The sequence below is a fragment of the Haliotis rubra genome, unplaced genomic scaffold, assembly GCF_003918875.1.
Source record: "Haliotis rubra isolate DU_JTF1 unplaced genomic scaffold, ASM391887v1 Scf1895, whole genome shotgun sequence".
Taxonomy (NCBI): Eukaryota; Metazoa; Mollusca; class Gastropoda; order Lepetellida; family Haliotidae; genus Haliotis; species Haliotis rubra.
In genome coordinates, this window is record NW_025765886.1 from 49,294 (window position 1) to 72,981 (window position 23,688).

At 40.6% G+C, this 23,688-nt stretch overlaps 2 protein-coding genes and 1 long non-coding RNA gene across 4 annotated transcripts; all 3 read right to left on the reverse strand.

Moving 5' to 3' along the window:
- Nucleotides 1-1,927: 1,927 nt before the first annotated feature.
- LOC124274254 lies at nt 1,928-4,087 on the reverse strand. The gene is made up of 4 exons (XM_046709596.1): nt 4,072-4,087; nt 3,323-3,363; nt 2,681-2,983; nt 1,928-2,016 (listed from the first exon to the last, which is right to left on the reverse strand). The coding sequence occupies exons 2-4, from the start codon at nt 3,336-3,338 to the stop codon at nt 1,979-1,981; spliced, it is 357 nt and encodes a 118-aa protein (XP_046565552.1). The 5' UTR covers nt 3,339-3,363; nt 4,072-4,087; the 3' UTR covers nt 1,928-1,978.
- A 1,992-nt stretch (nt 4,088-6,079) lies between these two features.
- On the reverse strand, nt 6,080-13,729 carry LOC124274256. The gene is made up of 3 exons (XR_006897901.1): nt 13,717-13,729; nt 6,848-7,192; nt 6,080-6,189 (listed from the first exon to the last, which is right to left on the reverse strand). It is a non-coding gene; the product is annotated as an uncharacterized LOC124274256 (long non-coding RNA).
- LOC124274255 lies at nt 8,242-13,497 on the reverse strand. Of its 2 annotated transcripts, none has more exons than XM_046709598.1 (4): nt 13,169-13,497; nt 12,005-12,115; nt 9,940-10,050; nt 8,242-9,154 (listed from the first exon to the last, which is right to left on the reverse strand). In XM_046709598.1, exons 1-4 carry the CDS (start codon nt 13,428-13,430, stop codon nt 8,967-8,969), a joined length of 672 nt encoding a protein of 223 aa, XP_046565554.1. In that variant the 5' UTR covers nt 13,431-13,497; the 3' UTR covers nt 8,242-8,966. The 2 variants fall into 2 exon arrangements, with proteins under 2 accessions (XP_046565554.1, XP_046565553.1); XM_046709597.1 differs by having other exon boundaries at nt 12,005-12,127.
- Nucleotides 13,730-23,688: the final 9,959 nt, after the last annotated feature.

Sequence of the window (23,688 nt, forward strand, 5' to 3'; positions counted from 1 at the left end):
TTATTAAATCTGTCAACAAAGGACAGCAAAACAGCTAGGTTATCACAGGTAGGAATTAACATATAAGCATTAAAACCTTTATTACAATACAGGACAATGCAATGTAAAAACCGGGCCCATGGCAGTGGAACTCATATCCATCAAAGTAATCGTTGATGTAACAGGTGGGACAACATGAACATGTTGTTTTATTTTTTCCCATCAAACACTTATGATTTGTGAAACACAACTGCAATGTATTTGTGGAAAATGTTCATAAATCAGAAGTGGGAAAATGTATATTTTACATTGAACATATATACATTGTAAGAGTATCACCTATGTACATCTTTGACAACATCATAGAGGGGACCTTTATTCTAACTGTTTATACACTTCTTTGAGAAGAGATCTTGACATTAACACATGTTGAAATATATGATCAAAGTTATGTAGTGTTGCTAATGTGAAATACAGATTGTCGCTACCACACTAATAATAATTCCCTTAGAAACTGTGCACATCTCGAATGTCTGTCAGAAACACAATCGTACCGAGGAAGCAATGCAAACCGCCTTGCTGATAACAGATGAATGCTACAAATGAAATTCACAATTCACTATGTATGAATTCTATATCATTCAGCAATTGAGTTGTGTTCCCCGAGACATACTGAGGCGAACAACTCCACTGAACACACACACAGCTGTATTGTAATATTTCCTGTTATATCAGCTTCCACATTCGTTTCGGATCAAATATTCTAAGGCGATTTTCCTGGTTGATAACATATTCTTTGTTTATATTGAATGACGAAACATTTAATCATATGTCGTTTTCCTGTAGTTTGACATTCCAGATACGATTAAAAGCAATGTTACGTGAAGGGAGCGTGCAAATTCGTTGTCCAAACTGGCTGGTGGAATACTCATAGTCATAACATCAAAACGAATATGGATTTGTTGGTAAGAGCATAAGTGTTGAAAAATATTAATATAATGTGTCTGACGAGACACCCAATATCACAAGTGACGTAAAACAGACTGACTGACTGACTGACTGAGCTTGATTTTACGCCGCTATTAGCAATATTCCAGCAACATCACGGCGGGGGACACCAGAAATGGACGTAAAACAGAAGCAACGATATATAAAGATATATGTTTGACTACTCTAAAAATAGATCAAACCCAAAAAAATGGAAAAATATATTTGTCATCTATATATACAACAGATCTGACATATTTGTCAAAGACAGGTAAAGGTGAGTGAGTTTAGTTTTATGCAACTTTTAGCAATATTCCAGCAATATCACGGCCCGGGCCACCAGAAATGGGCATTACACATGCGGGTAATCGAACCCGAGTTTCGGCTACCACTAGGCTACTCCACAGCCCCACTGAAGAAAATGGCTTACGCCCCAGTCAACAATGGTGGGATATTGCGCACGATACTTAGGGTTAAGTGAATGCGTGTTTGCTCGCCGCGCGCAACATTATTCCAGAGCCTGTAAATAATCGAGTCAAGACCTGACAATTGAGTGACCAAAATCATGAACATCCATCTACGCAGTAACGACGGGCTGACATATGTCAACCAAGTCAGCGAGCGCTACCACCCTATCCCGTTAATCGCCTCTTACGACACGCATGGGTTGCTAAAAAACAGTTCAAACCCGACTGTAAAGCGAGTGAGTCAGTGAGTCAGTGAGTCAGTCGGGTTTTACTGCTGCTTCTTAACGTTTTAGTTCGGATTTTAGATGCAGATGACAAATTAACACATTTTAACAACAGATAACGTGTTGCCAAACCGCGCATCCTAAACAGAACGTATGTTGGATTCGAACCGAGGGTCGACAGACCGTGTCTGGGCGGAGCGCAGTAATGATCCACCAATCCCACGATTCATGAGTCCCTCCGTTTGCAGTCCCTTGGGTAAGCGAGGGTTTCATTAAGTGTCCGACACACTGGCCGCACCAAAACAGTGACTCTTCGTCCATTCAGATTTCACTATACTCACTGTTGATTTCTACACTATCTGCAACACCAATATGTTATACCATATATACACATTCAGTCCATGTTGTTTCTACCACATATCGCACAAACAAAATGTCTGTCAGGAATAGCAACCTAGAGATAGTCGAGTCTGACCCTCGACCAATGGTTAATGTTATGACAACCTTTTGACGCACCACAGCTATAATGATGCACAATCAGCCAGGTCATGTTTGTTCTAAATGCTTCACTTAGCACCATTCCCGCTTTACGGGGAAGGTCTTAAATAATCTAGAATGGACCAAACTTTCCAGTGATTGCCATTCAAAATAACGACCTGCGCGATCTGTATACATCATCATCAATGGCACCGAGTGAGTGAGTTTGGTTTTACGATGCCTTGTCAGCAATATTCGAGCTATATCATCTCGGGGAACACTAGAAATGGGCTTCACACATTAAACCCATGTGGGTCATCGAACCCGGGTCTTCGGCGTGACGAGCGAACGCTTTAACCACTAAGCTAACCCAGCGTTCCCTGTTACCGAGCCTGGCCACTCAACATCTCAGTTGCCAAATTAAACATGTCACCGACCAATACCAACCCGACCTATATTGAGCGTATAACAAACAAATCCCGGTCAGACAGTACTGTATACCACCGAGAAACAGTACTCCATACTCCAAACGTCAAACATACTTACATGTTTCCTTCCGTGTTTCCTTTGACTTGTTTGGTACAGCATACAGATCAGCAACGTTTACAACACCGTCAACAGCAGGATGATGTTTAGGTGTCTTGTCTGGTACGGCGTATAGATCATCGGCGTTTACAACACCACCTACAGCAGGTTGGCGTTGAGGTGCCTTGTATGGCACGACGTATGGATCACCAACGTTGACAACACCGTCTCCATCCGACTGCTGTGTTGGTGCCTCATCGTCGGTCTCCACAGCAGAATGCTCTGGCTCACCCTCCATGGTTCTGTGTACCAGCGCGTACACATCTTAAGAGAAAAGGCGTAACCCTACTGAATTCAATGTTCGAACACATTATGTTATGGTCCAAAATGTCTACACTGTTATTAGGATCTGCCCTGTTGTCTTAACTGATTGTCGTGCAAATACATTTGTATCATGGGGTACAAATAATTCTTTTTACTATTTCGTGTGTTCGGTTGAACATATAATCATGGTGTTCCATTAAGTAAGAATATACAACTAACACGCCATATTCTCACTGAAATTACTGAACCTCCCAGACCAGGCAACACTCCATGATCACCACTCGAGTATACCAGCAGATTGGTGGTAAAGGGCAGGAGACGACAACTGTAAACACTTACTTGTTAAATGTCCCATGTTGTTTAGGGGTACATTATGGTTTCTAAAAGAACAACAATTTCATTTATTTTTCTTTCAAAAGTTATTGATGGTTGCGGGTTTCAACACTGGAATACATTAATATATACAATGATAACCAATTATTACATGTGACATGTGAAATGTACAATTTAGCCCAGTGATAGTTTCCCTATTTTGAGTTTCAGTTTTCAACTCTAGATGCGACATAATTGATACAGTGAATGACTTCGTATGTCATGAACTTAACTGGCTTTGGGCATCACCAGCAACCCGAACTAATATTATGTCTTCTTGAATAATGATTCTTGTGAATTATCTCTGGTCAGGTTTGTTGATACGACAAAGTTATAAAGAGCTGACAATCAATTTACTATATTATGCTACTAAAAATGTGATGATTTCCCGTGGGTTAATAAAATCAGTGTTAACATTAAGAAGAGATGCCACTTGTACTTATTATGCCAAACACTAATATTTATAAATGTTCCCAACAACGTTTCATTGGCAGGTAGCGTTTCGCAACAGTTCTGAATGGAAGAGTTAACTATTGTCTTCTGACCAGCTGTGTTAACTCGCATTTTCAAACCACTTCAATGAATGAAACGTTCATTTGGTATAACATACTCTTTACTTGAGGTAGTTACCTAAAGAACAATCATATAGCCATTGGTGGTGAAATATAAAACCTGACATGTCACACGTACAGTGAGACGACTGACGCTTTACTTACGTTGCATTTGTTGCTGTTTCCGGTAACTCGGCACCATTGTCTGCGTCGTTGACAGCTGTTAACCGAATTGATCATCCATGAGTTTTGTTTATTGTATCAGTCTTCACATATCTATTATCTGTTTTCCTGGGATATGTTTTAATAATAATGTGACTGTATTAAAAGCTTGAATAACCAAGTACCAGTTGTATGATACTTTCATAAAACTGTAATATAAATATACATACATGCATGCATACATACATACATACATACATACATACATACATACATACATACATACATACATACATACATACATACATACATACATACATACATACATACATACATACATACATACATACATACATACACACACACACACACACACACACATACATACATACATACATACATACACACATACATACATACACATAGGTAAATAAAAACAATGCCTTTTTCTCCAACATGTTTCGTTCTTTACTCTTCAGGAAGATTGTAGCGGTTACAGTATGACGTCATGACATATATGTCGTGACGTCACAATAGGGACAACATTCTAGAGCGACAAGGTCACAGCTTGTAATGGTTTAACATTGGTTTGAACTTGTCTATGAAGTAGTGTTGTTTTAAAATTCGTTTTACTTTGTCCGAATTTTGAACTTGATAAAAAGGAAATATTGTAAATTTAACATCGTTTCCTTTCGCACAGACATCTAGATGTTCACTCAGTGAGGTACATCGGGTTTCAGGACACTTTATTTGTTGTTTGTGGACACGAACCCGGACGATATATGTATATATATATATATATATATATATATATATATATATATATATATATATATATATATATATATGATGCTTTATGTGTTCATGAATGTTCGTGAGCGATAGTTTAATTACTTCCCATCAACTCAGAATATGATGCTAAATGATGGTAACGTGTAGCGTCCGTCATAAAAAGAGGTTCACTTACCTTGGTTGGCTTTCCTCTTTCTTCTCCTCCTAACACAACAGACACAGATAGCGACGATAGTGAGGATGACGGCGCCACCTCCTCCAGCCGAGATATATCTGATGTCATCTGGAAGAGAAAAATAAGAACTGTACAGAATTTGGTTATTGAAAATGGCAAAAGTATGATTTATGATTTAGTGGGTTATATTTCTATAGTGGCGAAATCAGGTTTGAACAGATAGGTAAAGATACGTATACAATGTTATATTTAATGTAGTTTTTTTACATATATTCATAAGAAGTCATATTATTAATAACTGTTCAAAACAGGGTCAGCCAAAGCTAGACCAGGGGCTCCTTTACTGAGGTTAACGTTAACTTCAATTCTTTAACATTGCACTAAGGTTACCTTAGTGATTTACGATCGACTTAGTGTTTTTTTAAAGGAGGCCCAGGTCTCTGGGGATCAGTACTCCAGTAGGATTTACGTCGTCACTTTAGTTACTAGTAGTCGTATTTAAATGCTTGCCAGTATATAAGATGCCCAGATGTATAACTATAGGTACATAGACAGCAGTTTTAGGAGTGAATAGTTAAACACAAACATATAGAGACATCTAAATGCGTCTCAAGAACCTCATATAAAGACATGCTAAGTCTATAGAGAAGCTATGCTATGACCTATGACTGTATGTATCATATATATGGCTGAAATATTGTCGATGTGACATCAGCTTTTTTGTCATATTTAATGTACAGAAACTTCATATAGGTGGCTTTGAAGGGGAATTAAAACATACATTGACTTGATTATTATAATATTATTCATTGTAATGTTGTAATATCGTATTTACTGATCTTATTTACTGTATCTGGTACATCGTTATGCACAATCGATCTCTCATTTTTCGTATTCATTCTCTGCCAAACACATGTGCAAGCAAAATGGAGCAAGCTAATAACGGGGCTTAATTATATTAAAATAACATTGATTATTAATTGTTTCACTAAATACACATGTAACTAAGCGTTTAACCGGTACACAACTACCTTGATTATCGCTGTGTGTGTCTGGAGTTGTCTTTCTTGATGTAGATATTCCCAACGTTGTTGGTGAATCAGTCAGTGGTGAAGTCGACTCAGAGGCAGAACCTGAGAAGTCTGTATTCATATCTGACGACGAAACATACATTGTATTTTGAATACTTCAACAACTGTACTTCATAGTACGTTTGTGAACGGACAATCAGACATCTTGCAGCCTACATCGTGTGGATAAGATATATCAGATGAATGCTATACATAGCACTGTCAGATATTTACCGCTAAATGGCTTACGTCGACATGGGTGTAAATATGTAACTAGCCTCAATAAAATGTTTAAATGCTTGAATAGGAGATAAACATTAGTTTAACTTGCACGCAACTACCATGCGTATTGTGGACGCTTGTGACTGGTGTTCCTGGATCAGTCAGGGGTTAAACTGGTTCGTTTTTGTTTCCTAAATAAAACAAAATAAAGCATAAATAATATAAACTAACTATGACACGAAACACTCATGAACAATCTACTTTATGTAACCGCCTCCGGGGTTCTGTTTTGATTGCTGTTCGGATATATATATCCATGTTTTCGAAAGAAACAGTCTCGTCTTCGAACGACTTAAGAATAACTTGGTGTACATGAGGGGAATGGTATCAATACAAGAAGTAACGGATGTATACATCTGTATTGGATTATGTACGAGTCATACAATGTTGTGTGAGGATAACAGGATACGTGTGTTGAAACAAGGAACATGTGTACATGAAATAGAACAGAAGGTCACACCTGACGTAAGGTTGTTACTACTTCTGAAGTTTTGATCTTTACATCTCCACACGTCCCCAGCTTCCAAATATTCAGTTGTAGTTAGTGTCAGGTTGTGCTGGAAGGTAGTACAGCTTACACTGAAATCCTTCGATGTGTACAGGTCATAACGATACACAGCAGTATTGTCTGTATTGTTGGGTGGGTGAATAAAGCAGTCATTGTTTGCACTCAATGTATTCAAAACTCGAGCTTCATCTCGAAACCATGTTGTAATTGACATGTTGATGGTGGTGTTGGCGGCAGTGCAGACCAAGGTGACATCATCTCTAGACTGGACCTGAGTGAGTTCTAGAGGGAGACCACCTGCAACATTCCAAGACACAACGAGTATGAGAATCAGTGAAACACACGGATCGTGATTTTCTTACTTTCTCATTATTTAAAATGTGCAGTACCCACTCAAGTTTAGCAACGACATACAACATGTATAGACCGTCGTTATTACACGCTTCTATAAACTTTCAATCGCGCCTATAATATGCAACTGATTCAAATTTTCAAATGATTAACTCAAACCCACTTCCGTTCTGTGTGTACGCAATCCATCCTATCCACAACAGAGTAACCAGGTAAATCCTGATGTCCATGTTTCCAGCACGTCCAGTACACTCTTGTCTACCATATACAGGCGTTGGTTGATGTATTCCGAATGAAGACACTTCACACGAAACAGGTTCGGAGTAACACTAAGAAACCAAGGCGGAAAAACATGGCAGCTGACCTGTGTGTGAAATACACCCCGATAACGGAGGTATTGGGCAATCTACAATCAGCAACCGCTCTTGTTTAAATGTTTTCCTGGTTTGGAAATTGATGAATACATGAATGTCACATGAGCACATGTGTTTAACACTGCAGAGAGTTACGTTTACGTTCTAATGAGCGGCCAGTTGGTCTGAACAGGGATTTACTGCTGCACCTTTGCATTCGAAATGTACTTGTACATCTCATAATAGAATAATTAGGATTTAAAATGACAACGGTGCACAGCATCAAGAGATATACAAAATTTGCGTTATGATCATTTAACCGTTTGGTGATACAAGCAGCCGTGACGTGTGCATTCATTTCACATTATAAATCACATTGAGTGCTATACAAATGTTGATGGGTGTCATAGTAGATACTATTCATAAACTTTGATCGTTTTTCTTTGATATTATATAACCATTCGAACCACAACGTCAAGTGTCGCTATAAACGAGCTTGGCGGGATGCGAACATGAATTCTTCCTGGTCGAAATGCATGTCTACATCATCTTGTGGTGGACATTTACTTAAATGTATACATTGCAATGTTTAATAATAAACCCAAAATGTTGGGGTTAGCTAGAAACAGATGCACACAGATGTAAAAAGGATTGATGATTTATTTATACAGTACAGTAATCTAATAATCATACAATAGAAACAAAACAGAAACAAAACGTCACAAAGCTAGTTGCAGAACATTCTCGGAAGCATATTGTGATGTGTCAATACTCAGTCATTCATTCCCAACAAACAGCCGTCCACGTTTTCAAATCATGTTGAACCTGTAAAGATACGGATTAGAATTGCTCTTAAGTAACCCATGCTTGTCGTCAGGTTCGCTAAATTGTTTGATCCAGGTCTTCGTATTCCAGCTGCGTAGATTGACGCTCGTGATGTCCACCACTGGATGGTTTGTCCAAACTCAATTATTCCCACAACACCTATTGATGATTTCGGCGTTTAACTACAACCGAACAAATAACATCAAATGGAATTAAGCATACGCGGTGTTTGCACAACCGATAACTCAGTGTAAACTGTTTAGAGGAAATCGACAATAACACTCAGTATTGAGTAGAGAGAGCCACAGTTATGGTCAAAACTTCATGAAGTGATCACTAAAACAAGCACTGATACTTGGTGTTAGGGGAAACGGTACGCATGTCATGATCTTCAGGTAGTATTCGCAACTCAAACACCGTTCAGGAGAGTGTTAGTTTTCGTGGTGGGTACACAAGCAATAAGCCTGCTAAAGAATGACAAAACAATGCCAGAAACGCTTAAAGATGCATATAACCTGATTACAAAAAGTATTTTGACATCACTATGTTCTCAAAGGTGGGTTTTCGTAGTCAGCATTAGGTACCGTGTTGTAGTAAACATCTATGACATTTGTGCCGGACTGTCCAGCATCTCCCATCCTGATCCCGGTGTAACAAGGGTCGTCACTGGCATCGTGAGTCAAAGTGTCGTACACAGGTGCAGCAACCACACCCAGTGACACGTCTATATCTGTACATAGAAATACACAAATCTGACACATAGATATGTTGCGACATAAATGTGCCTTAATATACTTGATATTCTTGTGTGAAGATACATACTGCATATACCTACTGGTGGCATGACGAAAGTGTTCCTCGACATTAAAGCAGAAAGCAATTTTCTACTAAGCCTCAAATTGCCGCTGATTCTTTCCTTGGCTTTGGAAATAGTATCAGTCATATAAGATATCTACTTAGCTTGTGAAGAAGGAAGAACAGTTTAGTTCATATCTTCAGAATATAAATATCAACAATTGGTTATCGATTGAGTGACTTTCCAGCAATATCACGGCGGGGGACACATACAATGGGCTTCACAGATTGTACCCATTTGGGGAATCGAACCTGGTTCTTACGCGTGACGAGGGAACGCTTTAACCACTAGGCTACCCCACCACCCCGGTTATCGACTGAAGTGTAATGGATGTGACAATCATAGTAACAATAAGTATATATTATACAAACATGGACATGTATTGGCATCGTTGAATGCATTTTTGTCTCGTCTTTAGAAACAAAATATTAGTACAACACAAAAGGGACTGAGAGTCATGTACATGACTGTGCATTTAGTTCACTTGTATCCTGGAGCCCTGCCCCAGGAGCGATTTTCATAGATTTTGCGTTACAGAAATGAAACGACAGACGGAAGTTGAGAGTCGATTTTAGCATTATCGATGCTAAAACAAGAACATCTTTCGGATGACAAATAATTGTAACATGACATGACCGTCATAACGAGGTGTTGTTTACCTTCTGTGACTTTCCGCTTTCTTTTCTTCCTTAAAACACATACACAGACCACAATGATAACGAGGAACACAGAGCCACCTACAGTCCAAGCCGTTATGTACATTATGTCGCCTTGTAGAAAAAGAGAAAAGGATAAATTAATATCAACGGAATTATATTTATTTCAGCAACACCGTGACTTGAACAATTCATATACTTATAAGTATAACTATAAGTGAGCTCATTTATTCTATGTAAACCTGGCAGTAAATCAACTAGAGTGCCACGTGGTTTTATGTAAATCTATCATGTTATCACAATAAAAAGATATCACAATAAAGAACGATAAACATAAAACAGGTTATAGATCGCCAGCAACTAAACGTATATCATAATACCAGGGGCCCTATAAGGACATATATTACCTGTATTGTATTCTGAATTAACACAATCCCTTCAGGGTTTTGCGGGTAATGAGAAATTTAGCCAAACATTAAAGGAACAAGTAAACGTCACTAAAAACACATGTATGTAATAAAATGACTTTTAATGACATGGGGTGAGTGAGCTTAATTTTACGCCGCTTTTAGTAATATTTCAGCAATATCCCGGCAGGGAACACAGGAAATGGACTTCACATATTGTACCCGTGTGGGGAATCGAACCCGGGTCTTCACGACGAGCGAGTGCTTAACTTCCCCACCTCCCCTGACATGGGACTTCTCAGGGGGAAGACGAGCGAGTGCTTAACTTCCCCACCTCCCCTGACATGGGACTTCTCAGGGGGAAGACGAGCGAGTGCTTAACTTCCCCACCTCCCCTGACATGGGACTTCTCAAGTGGAAGACGAGCGAGTGCTTAACTTCCCCACCTCCCCTGACATGGGACTTCTCAGGGGGAAGACGAGCGAGTGCTCAACTTCCCCACCTCCCCTGACATGGGACTTCTCAGGGGGAAGACGAGCGAGTGCTCAACTTCCCCACCTCCCCTGACATGGGACTTCTCAGGGGGAAGACGAGCGAGTGCTTAACTTCCCCACCTCCCCTGACATGGGACTTCTCAGGGGGAAGACGAGCGAGTGCTTAACTTCCCACCCCCCTGACAATGGACTTCTCAGGGGGAAGACGAGCGAGTGCTTAACTTCCCCACCTCCCCTGACATGGGACTTCTCAAGGGGAAGACGAGCGAGTGCTTAACTTCCCCACCTCCCCTGACATGGGACTTCTCAGGGGGAAGACGAGCGAGTGCTCAACTTCCCCACCTCCCCTGACATGGGACTTCTCAAGGGGAAGATTATACAACTTCAACGCCCTTTCAGGGCACAGCCAATAGCAATCTCGTTTTTAATATATATATATTTATATAATAATATATATATTTCCTACTAAAATAAAATACTTAAAATCAATACTAATTTGTCATCAAAATGTAACAACCAAATGGATGTCCTTTAGAAAAGAAAAATACTAAAGTATTAAAATGCCCCTTCGTAGATGGTGATTAGAAATATTAACCCCTCTTGATTGAAAAAAATCAAGCATGACATGCTTGACCCCGAGTCTTTTATCACGGAGAATCCTCGTTTTTCAGCAAATATTCATTCTTGGATGGTCAATACGACATCATCGTTAACTGAGTTCATCAATTCTCTACTGAAGAACTAAGTCGGTCCAAGCGATAGTTGGTTTTATTGCATGCAGCCTATTAGTACCTACATGGCGTCATAATTCCTTAGCATTCGATCCTGTGTGTAACTTCTAATAACAGGTTTGTAATGAAAACGAAGTGGTGTCACAGATTTGATGGACGCTGCCCTAGCAACAGAGCCAGCCTTAAGCCTCAAGTGAAGATAATCCATGCAATGAGTTGAATACAATCTGAATGCCGACTTTATGATGTCATTCACTGTCTAATGTTTCACGAACACGAAACAAGACTATGATGATGTGGAAGTTGTGACTTTGAAAGGGAAGTGAGACTACGTGTGTACCTCGTTTTGACGCAGATCAGTTGCCTAGGGCACATGGTAGTATCAGATGTTCGTATGAATGTGAGGCAAACATTAGTTTGATTAGTACACCACTACCTTCATTATCGGTGTTAGTGTCAGGAGTTGTCTTCTTTGATGTAGATATTCCCAACGTTGTTGATGAATCAGTGAGTGGTGGAGTTGACTCAGAGACAGAGCCTGAGAAGTCTACATTCAAAACTAAAGAAAGAAAGAAATTTGCTGGTTCATGTTCCTGGAATAAGAACAGAATGCACTCAGTTGTACCTTAAATACTTCTCAATATCAGTAACATATGTTATATTTGGCATTACACTTTCTTAGTAAAGTACAGATGAATACTGCACATAGCACACAGTCAGATATTTCATGGCTAATATGGTAAATCCGAAATATCGTTTACATCATCGACAGACGCTAGTTTAACTTGCACACAACCGTCATGAGTATTGTGGTGTCAATGTGGACTCTTGTGGCTATTGTTGCTGGATCAGTCAGGGCTGAAGCAGATTCGTGAATTGTTCCTTAAAACATTAAAACACACATTAAATAAACTAACTCTGACACAACCCCAACTTAAACATTCTATTGTATTTGACCCCCTCAATGATTCACTAGATGTATACTTGTGTATTGATGCATGTAGGGTGAGTCAAGGATGTGTGGGGTGAACAGGCTACGTGTGTTAAGAATAAACGTAAATGAAATAGGACAGAGAGAGAGTCACACCTGACGTAAGGTTGGTACTGTTCCTGTAGTTTTGATCTTCACATCTCCACACGGTTCCAGATTTGACGTATTCAGTTGTAGTTAGTGTCAGGTTGTGCTGGAGGTAACTACAGCTTACACTGACAATCGTCGGACATATATCTCCATTTTTTCGAAAGAAACAGTTTCGTCTTCGAACGACTTAAGAATAACTTGGTGTAAATGAAGGGGATGGTATCAATACAAGTAATAACGGATGTATACATAAGTTCCTAAATAAAGCAAAATATAGCATAAATAATATAAACTACCTATGACACGAAACACTCATGAACAATCTACTTTATGTAACCGCCTCCGGGACTCCGGGAACGAACGACTTAAGTCCAACTTGGTGTACATCAGGGGAATTGTATCAATACAAGTAGCATCTGTAGTGCATTATGTACGCGTCATACAATGTTGCGTGAGGATAACAGGATACGTGTGTTTAAACAAGGACATGTGCACTTGAAATAGAACAGAAGGTCACACCTGACGTAAGGTTGTTACTACTTCTGAAGTTTTGATCTCTACATCTCCACACGTCCCTAGCTTCCAAGTATTTAGCTGTAGTTAGTGTCAGGTTGTGCTGGAAAGTAGTACAGCTTACACTGACACCCTTTGATGAGTACAGGTCATAACGATACCCAGCAGTATTGTCTGTATAGTTGGGTGGGTGAATAAAGCAGTCATTGTTTCCACTCAATATATTCAAAACTCGAGCTTCATTCCGAAACCATGTTGTAATTGACATGTTGATGGTGGTGTGGGCGGCAGTGCAGACCAAGGTGACATTATCTCCAGACTTGACCTGAGTGAGTTCAAGAGGGAGAACACCTGCAACATCCCAAGACACAACGAGTATGAGAATCTTTCAGACACACAGATCGGGATATTCTTATTTTGTCACATCCCACACATTCGAATTCGCTTTCCAGGCACAAACCACAGTATTGAAAGTCTACTTTCCAAAGATTTCACGACGTCCAAATTACACCATAGATAATTCATTCTTCCTATGATAACAAAATGATACATACCGCGTGTGTCCACAGTCTGTCCTACCCACAACAGAGTTATCAGGTAAACCGCACAACCCATGTTACCGACAACCCAATAAACCCCTGTCGTCAACGTTCACTGAAGTTAGCTGAGACGCGCAAATGGATCACTTCTTCTATACACTACACCACATACGTGCTGGAGGGACGAGCTAGTCCAATGACACTGTTAGTTCCTGGTTCAGTTGTTGTCGAAACTGATATCTCTTATGAATAAGAAAAGGGTTTTGTTGCTTTTCGACAAGAATGAATAGATATCATGGAACGGGGCGCCAGCGGGGGCTTGAATGACAGACATGTGTCCATAGTATTGTAAACTGACCTGTCAGCGTACATTTGCCGTTTGAAAGAGATTTGGTTTCCTCAAAACCTAACAACGAGCAATACAATTCCCCATGAATCAACCTTAAGTCTATTTGGTGGTTGTCATACGTGTTACATTTGGGTTTTAAAGTCAAAGCATAGCTCAAAGGCCTTTGTCATGTACACGCCAGTCATCACAGGACCCAGTCAGATGCAGAACAGTCGTCCCAAACAGGCTACAGTAGCTAGACAAATAATGCATGCAAGGTGAGCGAATGTTAATAATTCGATGTTATATCCGATACTCGTGTATAAACAGTTACAAACCACTGTCATATGTATATAACAGCGGTATCACGTCATGATTTGAAAACGAACGAATACTTGCTAGGGGTTCAGGGATTTATTGTCTTGGGTGATGGATCAGGTGATAAAACCCTTGAAATAAAACAAACATCTCAAATTACTGGTATACAGCAACAAGTACTCATTAAACATATAATTGCATTTAATATTTTCTGCACACCACAAGGGTTACTCAATTTAAGTATGAATATAAGCTTATCTTACAAATTACAGACATACAGATGAAAATCTGATATGTAACATAACATTTAGAACATAACCCATGCATTTCCTTGACATACAAATACTTACCTCATCTCAGGGACGCAGGTAATCCACAGTCTACCGGTAAACACACGCACACGCACACGCACACGCACACGCACACACACACTTTTTCTCATATCATCCATAATATGTACCTAATCTACAATGTATACACTATAGTCTATATTAACCAAACGTGTAATAATTATAATACATAACAGTGTGTCATGATATTAAGCATATAAAATATTTACATCATATCATCATGTAGATGATATTACAGCACATAATATATTTCAGACATATGATTAAAATGATAAATTTACTAGACTAAAACATCATATCCTAACCTCCATAGATAACATACATACCAAGACATCTAAAGTAACTTACCCCAATAATTTCAGTGCTGTGATAAAGGAGACAGAGTTGGAATTGTTGCAGTCAAGAGTTGAAATTGTAGCAGTGACCAGGAAAATGAATGTTGGGGTACATAATACTCCAGATCTGGTCACATGCTCTAGAAACAATAGCAAATCAATCACTAGCCAAGCCGTGGCTGGACCAGGAGTCTGAAGAAAAATAGATCCCAATGCAGGCTTACATAACTTAATCTAAGGATTAGTTGAGTGCTGTGTTAATTCAAAGGGTTGTTATATTGCTTAACTAAATTATATACTTAGGTTTAAAATACAGATTATTTAAATTCTGCTACATTTACATAGAGGAAAAGGTTAAGCACCAAATCTACCCCCCCACCCCACACCCGACCCCTTCATTAACATGCCCGTAAACATGTATAAGTGAAACAGTGACAGTTTTTTTAGTTTAAATCTATCACTATGGCAACCCAGCAGTAAAATTGGGTACCTGGTATGATACGATGGTAGTCTGAATTTGAACCTTGAGCGCCTGACAGGCGACCGGTTGTATTCTCCACACGTTGACCAGGGGTAATATGTCAGCGCTTTGAGCATGCAATGTGCATGGATAAACGCGCAATATAAATGGACTATTATTATTATTATTACTATGGTTTTGTCAATATGTGTCCACGACTCTAATGACACCTGAGCGCCACAAAGCAACAAAATATGCACATGGATCCTGACAAACATGATTTTTCCCAAATGCAGTATGGTAATTTCACTATTTAATGGGCTGTTTTCCAATGGTTTATCATTACCGTTAACAATAGCAGGAGGTTGTCAGAAGCAGGGGAGATTGCAAATTTTTGGTTGCTATACAGCAGGGAAGTCCTTCAAGGCAATCGGAAGGCAAACAGGCTATCTTTACAGCGAAATTAGCAGACTAGGCAGAAAACATGGCCAGACTCATCAAGTGAAGGGCCGTTCACGTTCAGGGCGTCCCATGTGACGTCACATCGTGAAGACAGAGCACTTTTACGGCTGGCCAGGCGTTTTCCATTTGCATCCAGCACGGTCCTAAAGCGTCAGTGGCTGCCAAATCGTAACATTCACATTCTTGCCTCCATTCCAGAGTACATATATGCTAATGCTAGACCCCACCCTCCCGTTCTGGTGAATAACTTCGGAGCACCTTTAGAATACAGCACCACAACTTCTCGTGAGTAGGTCACGTGTCATTAAGACAAACAACCAGTTTATGAGAACCCGTCGGATGCGAACCCGCGACCTTCGGATTGCTAGCTCGACAGCTAACCGACTGAGCTACGTCCACACTGTTGCATAATGTGCACATTTATCGAGTCATTCCTGTGACGTCACGGTAATGAACGGAAAGCGTCGAATAGGTCACGGACAATTACGAAGGTTACGGGTAGACTAGGTGTCTCGTGATTTTAATCTACGGACAATTGCCGAATGGATCCGATGCCATTTGGTACACTCGTCCCATTCCGTAATCTGCAAGATAACGTGTGGCGTGGAATGAGCCGATATGCCTCAAACTGAAAAGGGTTGTTGACGTCAGGCGTCAGACGTAGATTTCACGGTGCATGCATGAATGACGTGCTTTTATATAAATCGGTGATTTTGTGACATAAAAGTTATGTAGGGAACACTGTAAGGATAATGTGGATCACACTAAGGAACGAGGGAGACATGAGCATGTGTAGTGACGGCACGAGGGTGAGTTAGCCTTCGAATCATTACTGAACAAAATTTATGTTGCGTGTGAAAGAGGCTTGAGTGCAAATTCCAGGCCAATTTCCATTAGCCCAAAATTTCTACATTAAATCATTTCATAGTGTACTTTCGACGTTTTTGGTTTCCCGTATTTGTGTGAAAAAAAGTATTAAAAAAAAGGAAAAACAACAAATGGTACTCACGTATTACACCGGACCATCTATATTGGATTATGTCCCTTACCCTAACCCTAAACCCTAAACCCTCAGCCCTAACCCTAACCCTAACCCTAACTCCTTGAAATAATCCTAATAAATAGAATGCATTGACCGAACCGGCATATGACATTTTGGTGGCTTCGGTATGCTCTTTGTAGGTGGTGCGTAGTATCCAGTGGAGTACTCTGACGATTTTTTTCGCGTGGCCGTGCTCTCCCGTCGTACATTGGACGCTTCCCTTGTGCTCACGATGTCTTTGCGAGATAGATAGCCAAACACGTAGAGGTCGTCAACAAAAGCTGGAAGACCAGAGAGTGGTTGCATGTGGGTTTCCCCGAGATTTCCGGCGAGATAGTCTACCGTCGAGATATCGGTCGCGAGGTTGTTGTCGTGCGTTTTTTCCAGTAGGAGGTGGTGTGGGATCTATTTGCTGCACCGAATACCCGTTTCTTGGAAAGTTGCTGCAATTTGTTTTGCCATAGTTGTTGTTGTCGGAGTGTATCCTGTATACTGTAGCAACTCCATATGTCTAATTGGAATTTCAAGCAACCTTGGTGTCGGGTCGAATAAAAAGGTTGCTGAAAAAATGGGTAGCCCTAGCGAAAATTAGATTCTTATAAAAACGAACCGAGTGGACATCAAAGACGACAAACCGAATCTGTATTACTTGCAAGACGGACCGGGTAGGGGATTCGTCCGAGAGGAATTGATGATCGTCCCTCACGACACAGTATTGCCCCCTTATTAAAGATTTGTTTTATGTCTCATTGTCAGCATGTGGAGATTGATCGAAAAACGGTTGTTCAGACGTGTCGGCGTTGACGTCCATAAACTTGATATTTACTCAGCCCTGCGTCGATAGTTTAGGTCTCGTGGGCACCGAACGATTACAACGCCTCATGGATATGTTAGTCGATTATAGCCTCGAGACCCGAGATTGCACCGCCCCGTACTCTACCTACTCCGTAGCTTACTTGGACGAGTTTATGGCAGACCCCATCCACAAAGTTGTCGTTCAATATTACGGATACCTTTTGTGAACCCTGGATTATGAGTTCAACGCTCTAACCATCACCGGCTGATACCTCAGTGCTCGGAACTTTGGGTCTAGGCTGGCGGCACATCGAAGGATGTCTCTCGCTAGACCATCGCCGTTTTTAATTGGGGCTGGAAGGCTTAATTCCCCAAAATAAGCCTCTTAGCCTCATCTGCGGCAGAACCCCACTGTACTACTACTTCATGCAGTATTCATTTTCGTGAAAATTACTTCATTTACATATCAGGCTCTATAGCAATAAACGTCGTAGTGCATTTGTCAATTCCGGTGTTCTTGTATTGCCAAATGCTTATTCATTGATATTTGTTGCTTTTCGCGCACGTGTACTATGTCAGTTACTGGAATATCATTTGTGTTCTCCCCGACATCCAAAAACACTGCTGAACGTTTTTTCTCTATTTTGTCTCTTGATTTTTCAAGTCCCGTCGCGCATTCCTTTTAAAGCCCAGCTGCATTAAGGTGTGTCATTTGTAATTTGTTAAAGCCGGTGACGTCATTAAAAACAAAGACAATTGTTTCCATATCTCAACTTTTACACTTTATGTACCTGCGTGATAGAGATGAGTCGCTCGGGATGCTTTAATGTACCCAGGTCAGGACCGTTCATCACGTCAATGTCGGATCATGAGTAATAACATGTCTCGTCAGTTGAAGATGCTTGTAGAAGTTGTGTCCTTGTGATTGAATTCATAGAGCATTGAGTCATTGAGCATCCATTGAACATAACTTGTTAGTTTGATAAGACAAGACGAAAACTATACAATATGTGAGTGACTGGCGCTGATCTGATGGTACAGGAATATATTGTCAACGTTTAGCCTTCCTCAGACATACTGTGGATAATAGCAATGCTCCATAGTCAATATCAGCCATGCAACATGCTGCAACACAGACGACCATCAGTGTGGTATTGAGTCCTGTTTTGCCCTCAAACAGTGAATGAGACATTAGGTCAGTTAGTCAAGGTCTGCGTCAGTAGTTCCTCAGCGTCAAGCGTCAACACTGAGATCAGGCTGATGGGTGGCAAAGCTTTAGGCTCGAGTCGCAGAACTTTAGCGGTGTTAGGGACAGAACAGATATTCAACGCTGAGGAAATAATGACTGATCTTAAATGTGCATTATTTTGTCTGGTTTTTATGCCTCACGCAGGATCACTCCAGCTAGATGTATGTACAAGACGAGCCATGAACAAAGTCCTATATCTGCTGGTTACCATGGCACGCAGTGAACAATTCATTTAGTTGCATGCACCTATAGTGTATACAGTTCGGGAAGTAAATTCCTGTCCACAAAACAGTATTGAGTGACTGCGATTACATTCGTTATGACACCTTATTTTGTTCTACTGATGCATGGATGAAATCTTACTGCAAGTGCCCTCCATTTATACATCACCACTGGCTCGTCTGTTTTCGATCATGAAGGTATGTATGGTAGTGCAGGCTTCAACGGAGAAGCGAATGCATATGTAGTATTTAGTGCGGCATACAGGCATGTATGGTAGTGCAGGCCAACGGAGAAGCGAAGCTTATAGAATAGTACAGGTGCGTATGGCAGAGCAGGCCAACGGAGAAACGTAGGCTTATGTAATAATGTAGGTGTGTATAGGAGTGCAGGCCAACGGATAAACGTAGGCTTATGGAATTGTGCAAGTGTGAATGGTAGTGCAGGACAATAGAGAAGGAAGGCTTATGGCACAGTGCAGGTGTGTATGGTAGTGCAGGCCAACGGAGAAACGTAGGCTTATGTAATAGTGCAGGTGTGTATGGTAGTGCAGGCCAACGGAGAAACGTGAGGTGAGGTGAGGCGAAATTGGGTTTTACGTCGTGCTTGAGAATATTTCGCTCATATGACGACGTGCATGCGTGTGTATGTGTATGTGCGGCTGCTTGTACTAGCCCAGACTTGAGCTGGTTTTATAGTGCTAGCCCACTGAGATAACATGCCGCAGTGAAGCATGAATACCCCACTCAGACACATTATACTGACTCCGAGCCGACCAGTCCTTGTTGTACCCATTAATGCCGAGCGCCAGGCAGGGACCAACAAGTACCATACTTTAACGTCTTTTGATATGACGCGGTCGGGGATCGAACCCGCGACCTTCCGCTCTCCGGGCGAACGGAGAAACGTAGGCTGATGTAATAGTGCAGGTGTGTATGGTAGTACAGGCTAACGGAGAACCGTAGGCTTATGTAATAGTGCAAGTGTGTATGGTAGTGCAGGCCAACGGAAAAACGTAGGCTGATGTAATAGTGCAGGTGTGTATGGTAGTGCAGGCCAACGGAGAAACGTAGGCTGTATGTAATAGTGTGAGTGAAGCGGTGTTTATGGTAGTGCAGGCCAACGGAGAAACATAGGCTTTCATAATAGTGCAGGTGTGTATGGTAGTGCAGGCCAACGGAAAAACGTAGGCTTATGTAATAGTGCAGGTAGTGGAACACAACAGAAAAGCGAAGGCAAATTGGCAGGTAATCAATATTTGAGTCCATATTTTAACTGTATTTGTTTGTCTGTATAACCGCCAGCACGATGTGATAGACCTCATTTGTATTTGGGTCCATATCGTATGCAGCACTAGTCTGTGTTCCAGTTTATGCATTGCTACTTTCTGTTTTGGATGCCTGCTCATTGTGTCCCATTCTCATCCAACCCACGTTCTCTTTTTGTTGGGGAAGTCATATTGCAACTGAGGTATTTCTGAGTTGACAGTGTTTGTCAGTACATGCATTGTTTCAAAAATGATTACAAGAAAGTGTAATCCCAAATATAACGTATGTTACATTTGACCATAGCCTAAAGTGCATTGTGTTTTTCATAGCTTTAGGCCGTGGGAGACGTGCCAATTTACACTTATCAGAGGGTACGCAAAATCCGCAGTCTAGACTACCAGTTGTCCGACTTCCATTTTTGTCGTGGTGCCTGAGCGGGTTAGGCGGCTGACTTTGTGTGCTGGCGATAAGAAAGTTTTCCTGACTGAGACTGTGGGTTCGAATACAGGATGGGACTCCAACCCATCAAAAGTACTAGAATCTGTACCTTACTAAGAAAGTGTAATCCCAAATATAACATGTACTCCCCATCAAAAGTTTAGACTCACTAGTGTAAATGTAGCCACTTACTTAAGTCAACTCTTCTTAACTAGATTTTGCACTGTTTACACATGAAATGATGTATTGTAAAACAAATTCGTAACGTTGAAAAGATTATTGTCATAGGTTAAAAAAATGATGAAACTGAGTGAAAATTGGCGATTCACATGCTTTTAAGCAATTTAATGCATGATCCTCGTGCAATTCATCTGCACAAAGTTTGCAGTTGGTTCCCCAAAGTTAGCGGAGAAATTAATTTTCTATGTAACCACACATATATGCATAACATATAGTGAGTGCTTTAAGTGAGTTTAAACTTTTGATGGGTAGTATATTTTAAGTTACTGACTTACCTAATGATAAATCTTGAAGTGTATTCTCTTTCAATATTGTTTACGGGTTTTGCTAAATCAATCGTCAAAACACGTTCTCCAATATGCGAGTTAGCTATCACCACCCAATATTGTCCTTAAAACACTATCATCTCTAATCACCTTGCTTGTATAAAACGCCCCAAAAGATTTTAAAGTTACAGTTGCACGAAGGACACCGGATAAGAGGCATGAACATGGGACTACTGGGCGACACAGCATGTCATGCAAGTATCTTCGGGCGACCCACCGTCATGCAGTCGACTTGTTCAAAACACCGTCAAACTAAACAAGGTTAAGGAATAGCAATAGGCCAAGTCAACGAAGACGTCTGATCGAGACTGGATTTAGCAAAGCCTTGTGAGACATCAGCTTTTCACAACAAAGGCGTCCTGAAGCACCTATGCCTGGCTCCCCAACAGACGATCTGTGTAATAGGACTGAAAGACCTACGCATGAAGACGCACATGGATGAGGGCAAGAAGGGTATTCAAAGCGTCCAGCCTTGATCAATCTTCACAAGAGAGCTCATTTTAGATTGGTGCTTGAACTCCCGACGTCATTGGAATTTGACGTCATGGAGGAAGAGTGCATTAGTTGGATGAGATCGCTTGTTGTGCACGTTACAGGTGGGCGCCAATTGAACTGAGGACCAAGAACGGTGATTTGTTGTCCGAAGATGAAGAAAACGTTCAAACTGATCGACACTCCACCTCCTATTTTTGAACTCTGGACTCCAAAGTTGTAATAGGGATACATTTTGTTGACAAAACTTCGTTGACGTGTTCAGCGTCATTTTGTAAATCAAAAATGTTGCCAATTCATGATTTTCTTGTTATTGTTTAGTCCCAAATGCAAGGCTTTCGGGAAAAAATGGCGTTTATACAAGTGACTAATGGTAATGGTTGCCTGTGTTTCATGGCAATATGAAAAAATCGGGGATCTTAATTAAGTTCCATGTGTGTGTGCTACGTTGTTTCAACAAGCCACACCGTTTGGTTTTGAAGTTTACCAGCTAACGCTTATAACTGGATAACTTCCTGTTACCTTTCATTGCAACGACGTGGAGTGTAATTCGCAACTTCCAAAGCCACATAATTTGACGTAGACGGTAAAATGAACAAGATGGTCAATGGAATACTGTCGCATTTCTACAACAGTTTTGATCCAAGTACTGTTAACATACTAATATAATATTCAAGCTATGGTAGAGAGTCACGCACCAGAAGCAGGCTTCAACAGCTGTAGCGAAACCGGGTTTCAGTCCGGAAAGTGAAATATTCCACCACTAGTCACTAACACCTGGTTTATGCCTTGCAAAACGTCTACAGCCTGTATGAAGTATTTAAAAGCATGATTTAGTGGGCTGAAGACAAAGCATCATGTAGCTGATGTAAGTGGATGACAGTAAACGTGAATAAAATTTCCAACATATGATAAGATAGATTTTTGTAATTAGTATTAGTAGTGATTAGTAATAACAAGTGCCGACATGGGGTGCCGACACGGCACGAGATTCGGGTTCAAACGATCGGATGTTTCTGGGACTCCTCATGGAACTGTAGCAAAGACGGCAGGGATCTTGTCACTGCGTATATGCACACGCGGAGGATGGTGGTGGTCCGTGGTCAAGGAAGGGGACCAAGATATTCGCATTGTTCTCGCTCTAAAAACGGCAAACCTTTTAATATGATGGTATCCCACGAACCATCCAAAAATGGATGTCCTATAACGATATATGACGCCCATCGGATTACGCTTGTATACACTGTTCAGCTAGAGGAAATGTACATAAGGCGTCGCAACAATCACTGGAGGAAAATGTTGCCTTGATACATGACTGATATTATTTAAACCATTGAGCTTAATCGTATATTTGCATATATATACATATATATGTGTGTGTGTGTGTGTGTGTGTGTGTGTGACTGATTTGAGTTTAATGTTACATGAGATTTGTTGATATGATGCCGCAGCTTCCTTGTACAAAATATACATGTCCTCTGGCCGTTTAACTTCCTTGTGCATTGCCCATAGATTTGGATAAAAACGTATCCCTTATCACTGACACTTAACAAATCAAAGCAGGAGTAATTGTATTCAAAGGAAACTATCATCCCTCATTTTTCACTGTTCCTTCCTTTGAGTATGGTGAGAGTGTATTCACCTCTTCAGCAAGCTTGCAATAAC